The sequence below is a fragment of the Setaria italica genome, chromosome IV, assembly GCF_000263155.2.
Source record: "Setaria italica strain Yugu1 chromosome IV, Setaria_italica_v2.0, whole genome shotgun sequence".
NCBI lineage: Eukaryota > Viridiplantae > Streptophyta > Magnoliopsida > Poales > Poaceae > Setaria > Setaria italica.
Genome location: NC_028453.1, coordinates 149766 through 169758, shown reverse-complemented (window position 1 = coordinate 169758; position 19993 = coordinate 149766). Strand labels below are relative to the sequence as shown.

General features: G+C 42.4%; 1 protein-coding gene across 1 annotated transcript; it reads right to left on the bottom strand.

Annotated features, from left to right (window-relative positions):
* Nucleotides 1-3830: 3830 nt before the first annotated feature.
* On the bottom strand, nt 3831-18702 carry LOC101758243. Its single transcript, XM_004964201.3, has 21 exons — nt 18439-18702; nt 17687-18254; nt 17009-17250; nt 16306-16397; nt 16130-16187; nt 15875-16014; nt 14330-14499; nt 14103-14251; nt 13709-13996; nt 13160-13315; nt 12660-12911; nt 12352-12492; nt 11961-12278; nt 11629-11802; nt 9990-10992; nt 9827-9915; nt 7954-8058; nt 6768-7871; nt 5405-5974; nt 5121-5316; nt 3831-4905 (listed from the first exon to the last, which is right to left on the bottom strand). The coding sequence occupies exons 2-21, from the start codon at nt 18228-18230 to the stop codon at nt 4112-4114; spliced, it is 6585 nt and encodes a 2194-aa protein (XP_004964258.1). The 5' UTR covers nt 18231-18254; nt 18439-18702; the 3' UTR covers nt 3831-4111.
* Between the last annotated feature and the right edge of the window lie 1291 nt (nt 18703-19993).

Sequence of the window (19993 nt, the reverse complement as noted above, 5' to 3'; positions counted from 1 at the left end):
GTTCGAAAACAGGTACGGTTCCCTAGAATACCCTACTTCCGAGAAAGCCTCTCCTACCCAAGGAGAGTCTTCCTCTTCCTAGCATCTAGGCTATACTCTCGTGTTTGACTTAACACAATGAGACATAGGCACCTACATGCTTGAACTCCAATGATACTCTATGGACATCACACATTCAAGTAGAGAGACCTTGCTCGTGGATAACTAGACGGCGGAGCGAATAGATTCAAACTTGAACATAAGAATATGTAGGTGCATTTGTAAGGATGGCAAATACGTGGGTGCATGCGTAAGGATGGCAACCGAAGAAATGCCATCTGTTAGGATGGCAAATAGTTAAATATCCCGACTCGGTGAGCACTCGAGCCAACTCTAAGGACGGCTTCATTTTGATTATTAAATAAGTCGTCCGGTCAGCGTTATACTTTTTGAATCATTAAATGAGATAGAAAATTGTTTTATCTAATTGAAACACCAAACACTCCCTTACTCATGATGTCTATGAAACAGAAAAAAACAATGAAGTAGTGCATTGGTAAATTATTTCAATCAACAATTAAATTATCTATTGCAATACAAAAATAAAATTCTCCGTTAGATACGATGTTGTTGCTCCTTGCGCTGTGCTTAATCGTCCGGCACGTGCTTAATTCAACAATAGCTACCTGCTCTGCTCACGCTCGTGGCGGCTTTGAATAGATTAGCTTGTTTCGTTAGTACATGGTCAAAGTCTTGTCCGTCACACATGGCATCATCGGAGATCACCATCATCCTGGTCTTAACCAGGGAAATCTTTGGGAGGTCCGTCGTCCTGGTCTTCACCATCATCGGAGATCAAAAGATGGTTTGTTTTTCATTATGAAACGGTCTAAAATGCCTTTTCATACTTTTGTAATTTGTTTTCTGATTTCTCTCATATTTTGAGATGTGAGCGGACCTTTATGCCCCTGGCTGCACTGATGACTGATGAGGAGAAACGGGTTGTGTCGCGCCTGGCTCTGCTCACGCCGCCACCACCGCACCCTCGCGTCATCGCACGTCTTCCTCGGTTGGCCCGCACGGCCAAGCCGGCAACAGCGCGCAGCATTGCCCGCTGATCTGCTCGCTGCTGCTTTGCTGCGTGTGCTGGAGAGAGAAAGGGGAGGCGTTGGTGGTGGATCTGCAGGCAATTGAATTGGGCAGCAGATTGGTGGATTCGATGGATTTGGTGCTTAGAGTTTCGGATGAGGTAGGCATGCAGCAGATCGAAAGGGAGGAGTAGAGAGCTGTTGCTCTTGAATCCAGATCGACGTTTTCATGTTGCAGAATCTTCTCCAGCTTACTTGCCGGGCTCGCCGTTGTCCACTAGCCGCAACATCTCCGTGAGCAGCTCTGGCAAGGGGTCCTCCAGCTCCCTTCTCCTGTGCTGCTGCGAGTCCTGCGGCTCCTGGACCTGCACCGACGCCCGCGGCCGGTGGCGCGGGGCGTCGCCGCCGCACCGGCCAGGGAGGTCGCCGGGGACGACGCCTCGGCGCGGCGGCGGTGGTGGGGCTTGGTGGAGCAGACGGCCGCCATGGCGAGCTAGCTGGCCCCCAACCCGCGCGGGCGGGCAGGAAGGAGACAAGGGGCGGCGGGCAGAGTAGGAGAGAATGAGTACTGAGGTGAATGTATAAGGTTGTGGGACCCCCAAAGGGCATAATGGTCAGGTCACGTGGTTGAATGTTGGAGAAAATAGAAAATGAATTGGAAAAAGCCGAAAAGCATTCTAGCGGTGCGACACCGTTTGATAATGGCAAACTGGCGAAATCCATGTGCAGCGAAACCCAGTTTCGATGATGGCAAAATTCTAAATTTCTCACCATCAGATGACCACGTCAAGGGGTCTTTATGGGCATTGTCGATCAAAAAGCGAGACATCTCCAATAACAATGCATTTAAATATTTCGCTCGTGAAGGGTTATTTAGATATGTAAATGGACAACAAGTTCAAACAAGAAGCAAGGTTTCAAATTAGAAAAATAAACTAATCATTAACCTTCTTTAACTCATCCTGATATTTCGTTCCTTTTCGGGGAAACAGTACCAAAGAGGAACTCGGTAATCTGGTAGGCTGTGATCTCCTGCTAACTCTGAGCCTGTTCATGCCTTATGAGCAAACCGTACGTAGCACTGCAAGATGACGACAGCACAAAGAGAAATTGTCAGATATGCAGAGTTGTATGGCAAGGAGATTGTGCAGTGTGCACGTGCGCACCTGATGAAGAATAAGCTAGCATGACTCTGAATGTAGTATGCAGCTGGATCATGTGTTGTTTATTTCCTTTAATTTCTCTGTTTCGATCTGTTTATGAAAGCGGAAAGCCTTGTGTGTCAGTTGTCATCGTCATGGATGATGGGATGGGGATCATGAGAAGTAGAAGCCTTGGCAAATCGGCCTTTCACTCGCTTTCTTGTGTCGGCTCTGGCCTTGCGGGAAGCATACATGATCTGCTTGCAGAATCTGCGACAACAATGCAATCATCCACACGATCGAGATGATGGATCGGATCATCATAGACTAACTAGAGTGTATATTATATTAGGCAAATGAAATAAAGACCTTCTGTTCTTCTTCTTCTCGTTGTATCGGAGCTTGGCCCTCTCCCTCTCCTCCCGCTTCTTGGCTACGGCGCTCGCATCCTGCTGCGGCGGCGGTTGCGATGGGCTCTCCGGCAGCGGCATGGTGCAGAAAGGTAAGGCGGCGGCAGCGGCGTCGCTCTGCCATGGCTGCACAGGAGGAGGAGCAGGCATGGTCACTGCTTGTTGAGGTTGCAGCTGGCATGAAGCCGCCGGCGAGAGGTCGGCGGCGTGGCACTCGGCCAGCATCCTCTCAAGCTTGGCGGTTTCCAATGCGACGTCCCATCCTTCCGTCAGCTGGCCATCGTCGTCGTCCAAAAGGTGCGGCAGCTTGTTGGCTAGCCAGACCTCGAAGTCATCGTGCGACTGCGGCGCCTCAGCAGAGATGAGGCGCAGCAGCTCGGCGGGCTCGGGGCAACCGGTGTACTGGGTGACGGTGGTGCGGGCGCCGGCGGGAGCAACGCGGGCGGCGCAGCCGGAGCAGAGCGTGTGGCCGGAGTGGTGGTCGCGCAGCGCGGCGGGTGCGGCGCGGCAGGCGTCGCAGAGAGGGACGCGCGGGTGGAGCCCGGCGGCGGCGGTGGCGCCGTGCAGGGCGGCGTCGCAGTGCAGGCAGAGCCTGGCGCCGCAGAGCAGGCAGAAGACGATGGCGTCACCCGTGGCGCACGAGTTGCAGTCGCACAGCGGCATGGCCATCTGGAGCGGCGGCGGCCGGCGAGGAGGATGAACCAACGAAATGGCGGTTAGGTTAGTTAGTTGGTTGTGGTTGTGGGACTGGATCGCCGGCAGGGCAGCCGATCCCGACGATGCCGCCGGCCGATCCACCCTGTTAGGCTCTTGTTACTGATATATATAAAAATGGATTTGCTTTGAATTAATTCAATTATATTTCCTCTCAAACAACACAAAAACAAGCATAAAACGTTTTGATTCTAGAATTTGATTAGAGTGGAATGAACTCGTTCCAAGAATTTGATTTAGAAATTATTACACGTTGCATATGTGGTAAATCTCTTTGTACATATGTTATACTCCCTCCATTCCAAATTGTAGGTCATTTTTACATTTCTAGGTTCATAGATTTTGATATATAATATATATCTAAACACATAAGTAAAAGCTATGAATATAGAATTGCTAAAATAACGTACAATTTAGAACGAAGGGAGTACTATATATATAACGCATGATATATACACTTAGATTATGAAGCACTCTCGATGCTCTTGTCACGAAAGCAACCAAACTCTTCAGCAGGTAGTGACGGGGCATACAACCAACCAACAACTCTAGCTGGTTATGCATTATATATGAGTGACATGTACACCTTGCATGCTCGATCAGAGAGCGCCAGGCTACAACAGTGGGCGAAAGAAGCCCACCACCATTACGCCACACCACAGGTTAAAAATTCTCAGAGGTTACAGTGAGGCTAAAATGAATCACCAATGCCTTCAGTGCGCGCACCTATAATCTATTTGTTTCAAGCAGTCAACTAACTGTCAGTCTTGTGCATCTGCTACTCTGATTCATCATCAGACAAGCATACCACATCTATATCAGAACCATTTGTCGCAGGAGCTGTCGCCCTAGGCGCATCGCCGCTCAACCCCAGCCTTGCTGTAAGCCATGCATCCAGAGATAATGACCCCTGCATGCCTGCGGTGATGGAAGGCGTTGCTGTACTCGGGCCTGGCGGTGCTACCACTTGTAAAGCTGGGTTTGGAGCTGGTAGCACACGTTGCACCAGGTGATTAGTATGTGAGCTTGAGGGCAATGAGCTTGCTGGGAGGGCCGAGTGTAAACTTGACATGCCTGAGGTTGCCACAGGTCCCAGGTGTGAATCTGGTGGGGATGAATTTGCTGCCAACACTGGTTGTGTCCTAGGGGACGTCGCCTCCACCCTAGTTGTCGGAAGCTGCTGCTGATTTCCAGGTGGCATGGAATTTGCCCGTGGTGACTTGAACTGGAGATGAGGAGCAGGTGCTCGAGGAGCCAATTCACTCTGACCTCCATAACTCCCACGTGGTGGAGGCATGTGACTAAGAGTCGCTGATGTTGTTCTGAAAAGATTGCCAGGTATCAAGGGGGGAGGTTGGACCACTTGCGACGACGGCAATGATGAACGGGACAACTGCGACAGTGACGATGATTGTTCCACCTGCGGTGCTTGGACTCTAAGCCTTGGCACTGATGGTCGACAGGTTGATGACAAGGCAATTGATGATGCTGAGGGTCCCCCCACTGAAGTCCTCATCGGTACTTGCTGAGAAGCCTGCGCAGTCTGACGAATTGGAGGGGTATGGGCTCTTGCTGCAGCTCAAAGAAATAAATGGATGTTAATGGCAAAATTCTGAGAACCAGCTACATTAACAGAGTTTTGGAGCCCGTTTTTTCATTTATTTTCAGCACGTCCATATTCAGAAATTTTAATGAAGCAGAATTTTATCAGTGTTTCATACCAAACACTAATCATGTTGAAAACATCAACTGCGAAAGCACAAAGTATGAATGAATACGCTCCATACCTTGTGCTGCCGATGGTGATATGAATTTGGCCCGAAAATCCTCAGCCAGTGATTGGTTGCAGAGAACTTTCTCGTAAAAATTATCAAGTGTCTTCTTTTGCTGAAGATGGGTGGAATCGTGTTCTTCAATTAACAAATCATATTTTCGTTTTACCTTCTCTATTTCTTGGCTGCACTCCATCCGAAGTTGTGTTTTCTATCCAAAGTGGAACAGATAAGACATGGCGATATGGGAGCAAGCATAAAAAAATAAAGGTACACAAAAAAGGATGAAAAATAAGAACCTTCAGCTCATGAGTTTTATGGACTGTGTCCATGTATAATCTTAATCTGTGCAGCTCATTTTTCAGTGGCTCAGCATCAATAGGTGGGTGATTAAACATCATTGATGTCACTGGAAAGAGTTCCGCAGACTGCACAGAACCAGGTGCTGCATCTGTCTGATGACTTGGTTGACTCTGATCAGGCTGTGCTCTTTCATGCAGATTATTGGACACAGGGATTGATTGTTGCCTCTCAGATTGCAAAGGTTGAGCTGATGGTACACCAGACAAGTCTGCTTGCTCTGATTCTCCTTGCGAAAGTTGTGATGACACTAAACTCTGTTGCGCACACTGGGTCACAAGATTGTTTTGTATCTCGACTTCTCCAGAAACTGGCAATGTGGCCTGCCTCGAAGTAGCAGTCAAAGCTGGTGTGTCAAATTGAGGTGAATCTGTCAAAGCAGTGTTCCTATTTTCAGTGTCAACTTCCACTGCAGCATCACCTAAATGTTCACTGGTACCATCCTGTAGTGGCACGCCAGGAGTACTCTCCTCAACATGTGTACTTCTATTGTCGCCACCTGGAGGTTCCTGATATATGATACGGGCACATAATGAGTTACAATGAAAATAAGGATCCTAGACAATGATGTTATGTGTAAGCACAAGACATCACAAGAAAAAAAAAAAGCACGAGGAAGTAGCGAAATACCATTAGTTATAAAAGGAACACAATGTGCTAAGCAACAACCCCCATGCAAAGAAAAAGCCGGATATCCACTTTTAGAGTATATTTAAGTAAATTGTACAGAAACACTCAAGAGCGCTCCATATGGAAGGCAACAAAATACATAAAAAGAAAAGGAATGATAGGGATATCTGCTAATAAAGTACATTCATGTAAATGAGTTAGAAACACTCAGGACTGTTCTATATTAAAGGCAACATAATACATAAAGTTCTAGCTCTTCATGCCTTGGGGAAACAGACTAACAGGACTACTAGGTAAATATATGTTTTGCATTGCTACATAGAAAGAGTAAGAAAAAAAGCCACACACACCAGGTTAGGGTACTAGAAGGTGTACATATCACAACAGACATGAGCTTAACTTAAATGAGCAAAATCTCAGAGGAAAAAAAGAGTAGAGGCCATGAAAACTGAGATAATGAGATCTCACATTTCCTTCTAATGATCTTATATACGCATGACATTGTTTAGGAAATATGTTATAATTTACAGGATGAACGTGATAATTTTCTATGCTAAAAAATGATTATATGTCACTTGGAAACTACTAAAAAGTAAGCACTGTCAGCATTTTGCATGTGAATAAACCATCAATACATGTATTAACTGAATTTTCAGCTAAAGGACTACTAACCAATGAATGAACAGCCAGAGATGCATCTCTTTGTGAGTCGATGCCATCAGAAACATCGCAGATCCCATTCACTGACAGACCGACAACTTCTGATGCTGGACCTTGAATAAGAACTTCAGCAGGTCTATTACGCGCTTCTTCTTCGTTGACTTCAGATGTATTTACACTTCGAACAAATGTAATTTCCATTGCTGAATTATCATCTAAAGACGGTGGTGTTGGAGCAGCCGCATGAACATGGCAGCTGCCACCAACTTCCCTAAAGTGACTAAATTCCTCCATAGCAAATTCTGAATCTGGTAAAGGAATGTGTTGATCAAATGTATGATCTAATTGGCCAGATTTTGCTGCCTGAAGGGTTTCCTCCTTCAAATGAGACTCCTTGGTCCAGGTAGCTGATTGCTGTGTATCAAGCCTGTTACGTTGGCATTTCATGTGCTCCAAAAATGCATACAGAAGCATAGTAAACCATTTAATTACTTGTTTTATTTTCCCATCCCTGTCCTCTTGAACAATGTGATTTTGACTTCTACGAAGGTGTTCCACGACTAAACTGCATGCTTCTCTGAGTTTTGCCACTTCCTTTTGCCTGTGCCTGTCTAAAAACGAGACCTCATTTGAATGCCTATCCTGAATGCTCTTTCCTCTCAAGTAGAAAACTTTATCAACTAATTTAATTCTATTGTCCATTATTCTACTAAGAAGCTCATCCCTCGATAAGCATTCCTCTCTACGGGTTCCTGGGTCAGATAGCAACTCTTTCTCTCCTGAAACCATGTCCTCAGTCCAAAAATCACCTGTAGCCTCTCGGTTTGAACCAGTCTCAAAGTTACTATCAATTGAAGTGCTAGGGATCAATTCATCATTCCTCAGTTCAACTGAAGTCTCCTGTTCACAAGTTGATATGTTGCTTACTGAAGTCGTATGATTTTGCTTGCTCGTTTCACCTGCTCTACGTGCAAACTTCTTCTTTAGGATCCTTAGCTTCGCATAGACATACTCAGCAAGTTCTTCAGTGCACTCATAGTTTAAGTTTTTTGCAGCAAGGGTGAGTGATTCTGTACGACTGATCTTATGCTTTAAAAGAGACGCAGCACGCCAACACTGTAGCAGAGCATTACGAGAATCAGCATTTAGCAGCAAACATGTATAAAGTCAAAACAAAATAAAGGGTCTTTTCTCTAACCAGAGCTATATTGAATGCATGCAGAATGCCCTTAGGCTCCTGGCTGATTTGGTGATTCTTCAAAATATACTCAAGGAATTCCTCACATAAGGATTTCACGTTCTCCTGCAATGATCCATCCATGAAAGCAATCAGCTTAGACTGAAATGTATGAAGTAGTTATTTTCAGTTTTTTCACAATTTCACATAAATTTTTAGGAAAGGATCTTTAATCTGGTTGCATCCTTCATGGGACCACCCGCATGGCAGCAACAACATTCAGTATCTACCGTGACTTGCTTAGATTGGACTAGGCTTGCTTAGAGATTAAGTTAAGTTACAGATAAGGTTAATTAGAGATAAGGTTGTTAGGAGAGGTTTGTTAGTGTCTTGTACTACATCTGGCTACATGGCCGGCACATCTGTTATTCAATCAAGCAAGAGTATAAACCCTTAATAGTTCAGAACCTCCAAGGGAGGACGAACTGGTAGAGCAGCAACGAGCCATGGAAGAGCTGCTGGGTACCAGCCGCCGGGCTGCGCATCATCACCTTGCCTTCATTCACTCGCGGACGCACACACGGCAGATCAGCACTCAGCAGCAAGGCATCAGGGTCTCAAGCAAGTACGAATTGTGCAAATTTTAATTTTCCAGTATTAGATTAAGCATTTAGTGCCTAAATGGAAGACTGTAATTTTGGCCATCACACCTGACCCTTGATTTGTTGTTGTGCTAGATTGCTAGTGCCTTGAATGTTTTGATTTCTGAACCTGTAAGGCTTAATGGTTGTGTGCTGACAGCTAGTGCCCTGAATTGTTCTGAACCTGCAAGCTAGACAGTTAGACCAGTAGTTCAATTTCTTCTGAACCTTTGCTTTACTGGTTGTGTGCCCTGTATTACTCACTCTTATGCTCTCAATATGTGATTCTCTGAATGACTGAAACTGAACTTGACAAATGTACATCAGTAGGGATTACGAAATCTATTTGGAACCTTGGATGTGCATGTGCAGCACTGGATATTCCAATCTGTTGTTTATATACTGGTTTTCAGTTTATTAACTCTTTATCTACTTGATTGTAGCTGTTGTTGTCTATGCAAGACGCTTAGTCTCAAATATCTGATTACATGAAGTTAATAACTGTGCAGGAGCATGTATGAATCACATATTCTGAACCCATCATTTTGGCATATATTTGTGCTAGTACCTCCTGATCTTGCTCCTAGCAGCCAAAAGAAAGCTTAATCGCGTTTAATCTATGCTTAATCTACTGCCTAGCACCCAGCACCTTTCAAAACCTTGGGAATTTATCATATATAACTTTTTTTTTTGCATATATGTATGGATGATTGCTGCTACAGTAGAAACCATATGGATAGTTTAGGCGCATAGATGCTGGCCTTTGTATTGGCAGATGCATAGCTTCATGCCTCCACCACAGGTAAGCAACAGAATTACAGAACTCAATTTGTCCCAGGACCAACTCGAGACTACTGGCTTTAACAACTAGAACGCCGCGTGAACCTGTCACGCAAACTAGCTAGTAGGAGCTAGCAAACATTAATGGATCAAAGATAATAAATTAAGAATACAACCACATAAGCTTAAGATAAACTAGCTAGTAGCAACTGTCAATTTAATGGATTCCATATGATCCATTAAGAATATAATTAATAATGAGTCAACTTTCCCGTCATAAAGAGCAAGGTTTATCAAGAGCCAACTTGATAAATGACTCTTGGCAAAGTAGTACACATGGTTCAGAACTAAAAGAGCTAAATTCTCTTGTATTTTCTGTGGATATAAATGATTTTACACAGGATTAAACAATTAAAAAGAGAAAGCATAAAATCATATAGAGGGAGAAATAAAGTTAATATGTTTAGCAGTACCGGCAGTTGCAGCAACTTATATAACTTTGACAGTTCTGGCTTGAGTTGAACATGTAGACCTTTCTGTGTGCCATGAAGATTGTTTCTCTCTACATAATGAACTGTATTAGCAAAATGCAGTATCCACACCTAAAAGACAGCAAATCTACTACAGTTGTAATACCTAGTTCCTGCCATGTATCTTCAACTGATATTTGATGAGAACTTGATGGGGTATTGTTTCCAGACAATATAGTGTCCTTGTTCTTGCAAGGTGGGACTTTTGGAGATGAATCCATGACTTCACCAGTTCTTCTACGTTTTATTCTAGCTTCATCAGTTTCTTCACTAGGTACTTCCAACTGTTCTTCTGTGTTTTTCGATTGATCTTCTACATTCTGTATCTTTCTACGGCTTCTTTGTGATGGCTCAGATACATGTTGCCAACGAGGAGACCTCCCATGAAGTAAACTTGACCAGTAGGCCCAGAACTTCGGCAGATCACCATCAACTGATGTGATTCCCTCCCTCTCACCTACTACGACAATGTTTCTAGAATAGAAAGATCCACGCAAATAAGCTTGTGATATGACTGTGTTGTCTATTTCGGTGCTGAGTTCAACCTTGTTGGGTAATTTTGTTGAAAACTCCGAAGCTACATTATCCACGAAAAGCTCAGCAGCATCAGAGCCTTTACATGAGTAGCTAGGGTTCTGAAATTCCTCAAGTCTATTAAAGAGAAATGATGCACCCCAACTAAGCAGACAATGGCTCAGGCTAGGGCTTACATTCAGAATATTGCTATCCAGAATATGGTCATGCTTTGAAAGAATAAGAGCCTTTTCCTCCACTGTACAAGACGAATACAACCGAAAAATAGGCACACGTTCAAACGGTGACTCCATGCTGACCCTCTGAAGAGCTCTCAAGTCATTCACGGGATTCCAATCACTACCATATATGATGATGGCATCAACAGATGATAGCTTAATGCTTGGACCACATGCACGACTATCAATTAAAAAGATAAATCGTCCCTTACTTTTGTCATTGAACATATTCATTGCTGCCTGTTTCTTTTGCAGTAGCAAACCACGTTCAACACGTTCGTATGACTCAAAACCAAATCTCTGACGAACAAAGTCATCCAAAATGTCACCCATAGGGTTACCAGACCCACCACCAGACTGCCACATGAAAAAAAAAAGTAGAATAAAATTGAGTCAAAAGCTTTGTCAATACAATAACTGGATAAGGCAAGTCAAAAGCTTTGTCAATACAATAACTGGATAAGGCATCATAAGCATACTTAATCGATTGTCACAATAACAAATCAGAGAAAATCAAAACAAATGACCAGAATACTCATTGTAGACCATATGCATGTTAGAATTTTTTTTAGAACTGGTAGAAATTATTTATTTCTCTTGCACCGCAAAACACTCAACAGAACATTGTCAAGAACATCCATGCTGTGGAGTTCTTGGATGCAGGTCAGTGATAAATTGGAACATCACCAATGTCTTTTTTGTTATTCTTGATTTTGTAACTGATGCAAGTCAGAAAACTAATCGGTATCACCGACACTTAAATGCTAAAATGTGCATAAGATAGGAACCTTCTCAGAAGATTAACTAACTTGGAAAATGAAAGAAATTTTACGGGGCATAAGGTAGGTAAAAAATTTAAAAATTACTAAGGGTTGCCAAAATTTCAGGCTTAAGTAGAAGCGACTTGCTCTTACTGGAATCAACATGCATAAATTGTACCAAAATTAAATAATGCAAGTAAAAAAATAATGAAGCATGATATGGACGTCTCACCTGGGAAAGAATAAGAACTCTAAGACCTTCAATCCTGATCTTTTGGAGCATTTTATCAAGAAGCAGCAACTTGCCACATGAACGTACTCCAATATCAAGGATATCAGTTACATGGTGACCCTTGGTAAGAGAGCTTTGCAGCATTTGATCAACGAGATAAGGGTGGTCACAACACTGTTGCATAAGATTAGTTGAAGATCATTAGGATTGTCTGCAGCTAATAGCTATACACGATAGGCAATTGTACATGCAGATTCCATCTCGTCCAGCTAAATCGCTAATTTAAAAGTTGTATCATGCATGCTGCACGCAAAGGAGTTTAGAAAGTAAACCTTCCGGAGGGATACAAGAATGTTGCGAAGAGCACCAACATTATCAGTTTTCGAATGCGATCGAAGTGCCGGGGAATTTGAGAGTAATGTGTAACAGTACATCTCTAGTTGCACCGGTGATAGGTGAGCAGGAACCCAATACTCCAAAAGCTTCGAAGAATCTGCCTTCCGCTCAAATGCAACATAACGTGCAAGTTTTGCTTTCAGCACCCCTAGGGTGCCAGCTGTATCAAAAGAAACACCATTTGAAACACTAAATATACCATTTTCTTCAGGGTTGAGGAAAGACAGCAGATTGATGTACTCAGGAATATTTTCCTGCAAGACAAAACAAGACAATATGAACCACTTGTGGTACAAAAGAAATTCTATATAAGGTTGTTGGCAGCACCTTTAGTGAGGAACTCAATAGAACCATCCTAAAATTGGTAGGCAGACGCTTAAGTTGTTCAAGGCATTTCGAAATTCTTGAGTTTTGACAATCATCAACCATAACTGCCTCCCAACTAATTCGCCCAATGGCTTCAATATCCTGTATAATAATAGAGTAAAAAAGGAAACAAAAGGGTATACAATTACAATTACTTGTCAAGTAAGCTTCATGGTTGCATAATATTGATGCAAAATGCATCAAAAGATAGCACTGGCGTTCTTTTAATTGGAAAGCTAGATGAGCTGAGACAAGCAGAATAATATTACCTCTAAGATGGCGTCAGGGTGGGACAAGAGAACTTGCAACATCACAGAACCATCCTCATAGAACTCCAGATCTCGAATTGATTTGCGTACATCTTTCTCCCCGTTGTACACAACAACATTGATGGATGCTGCCAAGCGACTGAACTTAGTCTCCCACAACGAGAGAGAAGCAGAAGTAGAGACAATGAGAAGTGGTCGGCAGATGTAAGGCAGTATGGACGTCACAAAAAGAATGGTCTTAATTACTCGCTCCTGTACAATAGACAAATTAATTAGTTAAACCATGATATGTGAGAAATACAATGATGTAACAATGGAAACATCCACCATACTGCTTTTAAAAAACAGCCATCATACAAGGGCACCAGCAGAATTAGTCGCACCGGTAGCCAAGCACAGCTAAATTCAGTGAGAATCTAAGAACTCAACTTGAAGGTGCCAATAAAACACTTCAATATTTTTTTTCATGTATGGTGGCTAAAATACTTAGATAGTTCTACCTGATCGTCGATGAAAACAGCACCACGAGAATTGTGCCAAAACTCAAGAAGCTGATTAAGCGAACTCAAATGATCATCATCTAAACCAGGGGGGCAACCATCTGGTAGTCTCTGGAGTTTCTGAAATATGTCTCCCTTAAATATGTCTCCCTTAACCTGTATAGACCAGGAATAGTTTGCAGTTATTCAAAACTGTGAAATCTTTAAGCAATCTAGGGACTGTTTAGAATGCAAGACTGACAGGCATTTCACATGAAATCTGAACCCATATTTCAAATGGTCTAATGTCCAGACAATTGTGGAAGGAACAGACTTGCTTGGAGCTAAGAGAGCTCATTATTTCAGTGAGGTGGCCTAGCAAAGCAATGTGTACAGATGACTGCAGAAAAACAAACTAGCTTGGAACAAATAAAGCTCATTTACTTGTGGTGGGCTAGCAAAGCAATGTGCATATAGCCCAACAGATCAAAATTATAGACCACGATCATTACCCATGTCAAGTGAAGTTGCAGTGTGCCAGTTAATACGAATAAATGTTTTGTGACATACCTTGTCTGCTTTTGCAGGATCAGACGCTCTTCTTGCAGCTTCAAGGCGGTTCTCATAGCCCCTTTTGAGCTCCTCAGCCTCAGGTGTACATAAAAAAGATGAACTCTCAAGTTCCCATGTAGCATGTTCATAGCCCAGACCTTTCCATTTCACTAGCCATTCGGCGTTACAATATGCAATTTTGTCACCTAGTGAATTAATAAAAGCTTCAGCTTCTTTTGGAGGCATAAGTGGTCTTCTCTTCAACAGACGGTGTGGTTCAGCCCATTCCTGCTTCCACCTTATTGTCTAAGAAATCACATTCAGAAAGGAATCCATCAGCGGGCATACTTTTGCAGAACCTATCAGTCTCTGAAAAAAGATAAACAAGGGTATTCATCACACGAGTAATCACCTTTTCTTTATGAATCCTCTTACTAAATTTGGAGACAAGATCACGACCTTGCAGGGTGCTATTAACTATATCACTTTCTGAAACCCACCGATTATGTACATGAGCTAGATTCTTGTACTTCGCAAAATATTGTTTGCTGTTATCAGCTCCTAAGATGGACAGGTAATACAATTAATTCATATGATGCAAACGAAGACAAACTGTCATGCGTTTAATTTGATAATTACCCTCCTTGACATCCCACAGAGATTCAATTCCCTCGCTGACTGAATATACACCAAACTGGAGCCTCTTTTTTGTACATACGATGCAAAGCCATATTCCTAGGGACACGCCCAAGGGAGGATCCATACAAGAAAGATGGTAACACCGTTTACATCCTTTTCCATCACAAAACCTGTCACCAAATAAGAAATGGCATTTGGTTTTTATTTTCCCTGCAGATCAAGTATGAGCTCTAGAACAAAATTTTCACATTTGCAGTATAGTATTAGAGACAAATTGTTCCACAAAGCATATGTTTGAGAGATGCATTAACTGCAAGGACTATAAGGTGACAAGTTCTACGGTGCCGAGTTGAGAGATACTAAACCATTAGTTATCCATCACCTGAAATTGCATCTTTCAGTCACCTAAAAACTGCTTAGTCAATTGAAAAAACGTTCATCAATGAACCCTACTATCCGTTTAAAAATAAGGCCCTTAGTCTAAAATTGTGGTAGCAAGTAGTATACAAGTTTATGAAAGCTTTACTGCATTTTTTTTGTACCACTTATTTTTGCATTTGTTAGGGTTTGCTTACAATTACTTGTTTCTATGTTATAAATTCTTTTTTTTTGTTTCCATAAAATTCAGGGTTCACCAAGCTTTCCCTTTCTTGTCCAGGTTCAAATAACTATTTATTTCAGTGCGTCTTTAACAACAAAAAAAAATACAAATGTGGAGGTGAAATCAAGATCCAAACACCAAAAGTGCTGCTGAAGTATAAACATGCTTCAGCGACCGGGGCATTATACAGAACCCAGTCTGGTACTGGTAGATGCAGAACATACAGAGCTAGTATCATAAGTCCCATGTTTCAATAATCAAAACAGCTCTAAATATAGCTTCATATTCTTCCAGGATTCAGCACAGCAATAACCTATAACTTCATCCCCTCCAGTTTGACTAACAGCATCTTTGTGATTTAAATCTATTTTATCAAAACAATAGAGCCGAAGAGATGTGTCAAAAAATGTTCATAACACCTTAATTGCATCGTCTGAAAATATGCTACAGAAGAATTGTTGTCAAGGTTATACTTTGCAGACCATATAACCATACCAAATAATACTTATTTGTGACCAGCGGGAGTAAAAACACTACATAATTTTTAATCTCACGATCAAACTCTGAACACTTCTGACTTTGTACGCACAGCATTTTCAACGGTATATTATAAAAGGCATGACATCTGGGGTAAATAGATAAATATACTGGTCATAGGCATAGTAACAAGAGCATATTTCATCACTTATAAGAATGCCAGCCAATGATGGGAGTGAAATAACCAGATACTAGATTACTAGTAAAACTCAAGAAAATGAAAAGATGTGAATACTACTACTGAAGGCATAGGAAATAAATAAGATTGCAAATGTGCAGAAGCTACTTAATTTAGCATGACCATGTTCCCTTTCTGATTCTAGATCGATATTTCTATAATTTCAGTATTAATAAGAAAATAAAACTGAAGCAAAAAAGACAACTAAATAAATTACAGAGTAACTTACTTGAGAATATCTGAGATTTCCCTACTTTTGCAACCAACACACATGTTGTCGTTGTAATCTGTTTCATCACATTGCACAGCTTCAAAATGCCTTGAAGTGCATGCCCCAATGGAATCACCATCTTCAATTGCCTTGCTGGCCTAGAGCAAGATAAAAAGAACATTAACTGCAAGCATACGGTTATATTCCATCAAATAAAACAAGTAATGAAAGCACACATGCTGCATGAGAAATCGCGTTAGCCTTATTTACTACCTCTTCATGATGAGCAGTAGAACAATCCCTATTTTGCAATTCTGGTAGAGAGTTCTGGCTGCAATACAGAAGGTGAACACTTAATCAGTTGATATGCCAACTGCATGTACAGTGGCATTAAAGAGAATCTATAAACCTAAATAGCATAAATAATTTGCAAAGGATAGTTGAAGTACTTTGAATCACCAGCAGCTTGCTCTCCAATTTCCAAAGTGGAGATGCTTTCCGCTGCCTTATTTAGTGAGCACATCTCAACAGGCATACATGACTGTACCCAAAAAAAAAAAATGCAACATTGCTTTAGGCCTCCAATACACATGAGTTGATAATAAGAGAAGAATCAAGACTTCTATGAAAATATCAAATACAACACTCGAAGGAACCAGGGTGTCCTAAAAAGCTAACAAACATAAGAAGTCAAGTGGTAAAAGAGTGGATGATCGTTACTGCATCCATTAAGAGCAAGTGGCACTGGAAGCAGTATAACATTTTCAGGTGCGAACAAATACAACACTCGAAGGTACAAGGATGTTGTAAAAAAGCTAACAAACATAAGAAGTAAAGTGGTAAAAGAGTGCATGATGGATACCGCATCCTTTATGTACTAGTAGCACTGGAAGAAGTATAACATTTGCAGGTGTGAACAAAGAGGGTATTACTGGATAACTGCCTAACTGGAACATGTATGTAATTCTTTCATGCTACTTGGAGGGACGAAGGATGAAAGAAGGCAACACCACTACTTTCCATAATGATTGGTGCATTGATTTCGTCAGTGGATACCCAACTACTGCGTACTGCACTGGTTCCATCAGCAGCAGAAGCACAGTGCTGACATGTCTGAATCTCAGATTATAGAGAATGAAATGGCAGCCAAACCTTTGAAACAAGATCAGGCTGATGAGATTCGGTCTTCAATTCATCTCCCTCCAATATCACCTCAGGTATTTCATGCAAGTCAGTAGAGTGAGCTTCCAAAACCTTGTTAGCAGCCACACTTGAAGATTCCCAGTTGACCTGCTCCTGCGCATTACTTTCTTCATCCATCAAAACAGCACCATCATCTTCCGCTTGCACCTTGGAAGCATTTTCCTCGTCCTCCCTGAGAGGAGTAGCAAGCACTACATCGCGAAAATTATGGATAAGGGAAGTTAGGATAGGATGAAAACTAAGCATAGAAAAGGAATACCACAATCAGCATCCAGAGGGATAGAGGTGATCGAAATCTCCGCCCTCAAATACTAAGCCTAAAACTGATTTCTAAAAAAGCTATTAGCCCTCTTGGAATTACAATGGAAGGGTGGTTAATCAAGAGTGCTACGCATAGTGTACCATGATATCTGTTGGTTTTAGAAGGTGCAGCACACTAAGGATGTGTCAGTACATTGCACTCAACAAGTAAGAAGCCTAGACGGTGCAATTGTTTTTCTTTTACGTAACCCTGAACATTCTGAAGCAATCTGACAGATGCAATGTTTATAACAAAGAAACCAAGTAATGAGCTGGAATAATGAAACTAGAATGCGTGATCAATGAAATGGCATGGACATCCCGTACCTGGGGATTTGGGGCTTTTCCCCGGTGTACTGAAGAATGCGATATAGCTCTTTGCGTTCATGTGCCTTTTCTGCTTCTTGGACAGCGTGGTGACAGTCTGAGTGTCATCTTCAGTTTTTCTTTTGGCGGAGGCAGGCGTTGGGGCGGATGTTGAGGTTCCGTTAGAATCTTGGTTTGACGGGGGAGAAGGTGAAACGCTTGTATTCCTAACTCTCGTGGACTTTTTTGTCGAGTCTTTTGGCTTGTTTGGCGAGGATGCAGATATGGGAGTAGCAATGGCAGTGGCATCTCTGGTGGGCCTTGTGGCAGATCTGTGGGAGGAAGTCGTGGCGGGAACTTGTTTATATTTGTTCTTGCCTTTGGTTTCTCGAGTGGACCTCCTGAGATTTGGTGTATGCGCATTGGCAGCGGCAGCTGTGGTGCTCCTGGTCTCCCTGGCATTGGCAAGCTTCCCCGTGGCAGCTGCAGAAGCAGGAGGAGGGGTGTGTCCGTCTCTGGGTGCCCCTGACCCGGCAGCTCCTCCTCCTGATCGGGTATTGGCCATGGATCAGTAGCAGTGCATCACCACCTGGGGACATATTAGCATGGTTTAGCCGTTTGGTTGGGAAAGAAATCCTCCGATGCGCAAATTCGATTCAGTCCAATTCTAAGCAGAGGATGTGATGGATGGATCGAGGCACCCTCACCCCATCCCGCGCGTCCTTGGATAGAACGCAACCAGGAAAACAGACGAGCGAAAGAGAAGTACTTACCAGCCGGGGCGAAGAGGCGGGGGCGAAGAGGCGGCAATGGAAGAAGAAGCAGAAGAAATCGGTCCTGAAATCCGCTCCGGCGGCAGGGGCAGCTTAGCTGACAGACCTAGGGCGGGGCGGGGCGGGGCGATGGAGGAGGTAGGAAGCCCGCGCACTGGCACCGGAGTGCCCAAACCCTAGCCCCCCAAGCCGCCTCCTCGAGGTCTCCGGCGTCTCGAGGGGTTTTGCGGGGACGGGAGGAGGACGGAAGGGGGAAGAAGAGAATCCCTCGTAGCAAACTCTACGAGTATCTAAAAAATTCTTCCTCAAAACTATATATTGGAGGTTCTCCTAAAAAAATTTTCCTCAAAAACATATCAGTCCACAGCAGATCGCTAATAAATAGCCTCCAATATTTCAAACACAGGCTACATCATTGTATTGGGCCCATCGGAAGGGACGCGCAGGCGTGCGGGAATCAGGATTGGGGGAGGAACGCCAACGCTAAAATATACGCGGTGGCAGGCTGTTTTTTAGCATCGCTAAAAAATTGGGTAAGGTTTAGGTAGATTATTGGAGTTCATTTTTTCTCTCTTTTTTCTAAAAAAGTATTGAGGGTAAGATTAGCAGCCTCTTGGAATTGCTCTCACTCTCACTTACTAATATTAATAATAAATATAGACACAACCCTAATAAAGTACTTAAAATTATGCTTAACAATTACAAATATTTCAATTTCTTCCATAAAGGTATCCTCTTCTCGACGGGTTTATAACCTAATGTAGCAAAATAGTTGATTATCCATCCATACCAAACGAAAAAAAAAACTACAATAGACCGTGATCACTCCATATATGACAAAAGCATGCCATCCAAAATTCTTGAAATGCCCTCAAGTGCTAGGTTTAGGGTTTCGGGTGCTGGTTAGGTGGCTATGTGCCGCATTAGCATGACCAAGTATCAAGCAACTAAGCCAGGTAAGTAGTAAAAACAAAGCACAAAGCCATACGTGCCTTTTTCCACTATAAATAGGGAGGATTAGAGATAATTATTTTTTCCTATAATACCATCCAGTCTAAAACGGCAGATCATTAAAAATGGTGGAAATTTATCTAAAAGACTACTCTAATTAAGTTTCAAAAAAATTACAACTTAGAACACCTACAGTTTATATATTTGTTACTTTATCATAAAAAATTCGGTGGCTTTAAAGTTTTTTTATTTATTCACACGAAAAAACATAATTTCAAATGATCACATACTAGCCGACAAAAATTCTTATTCAAGTTTAGTGATCTCGGTAAACTACATATGTGATAGTGCAGTGTCTACACAATTATCAGCAATTTCAGCACCATATATATGTATCTCTAGTGCCGTCTCATGGGCATTAGAGATTTAACGGGATATGTTGATATGATATTACTATATTAGGCTATTAGCAATAGATATTTGAAAGGAATACACGGACGATGGATATACATGTGCCAGCTTCCTAATAATAACTGACAACGATCGACCTGTTGGTTACTAGTGAAGTGGTGTGCATCGTTTGTTCATACATGTAACACTTAAA

Bases quoted from the DNA above. Each gene is read 5' to 3' on its own strand.
- LOC101758243 (XM_004964201.3), bottom strand. From the start codon at position 18,230: ATGGCCAATACCCGATCAGGAGGAGGAGCTGCCGGGTCAGGGGCACCC. The intron at 16,015-16,129 runs GTAGTAAATAAG...ATCTTGCTCTAG, and splicing joins CTACTGCTCATCATGAAGAG to GCCAGCAAGGCAATTGAAGA. The intron at 9,916-9,989 runs GTATTACAACTG...TTCATTATGTAG, and splicing joins AGATACATGGCAGGAACTAG to AGAGAAACAATCTTCATGGC.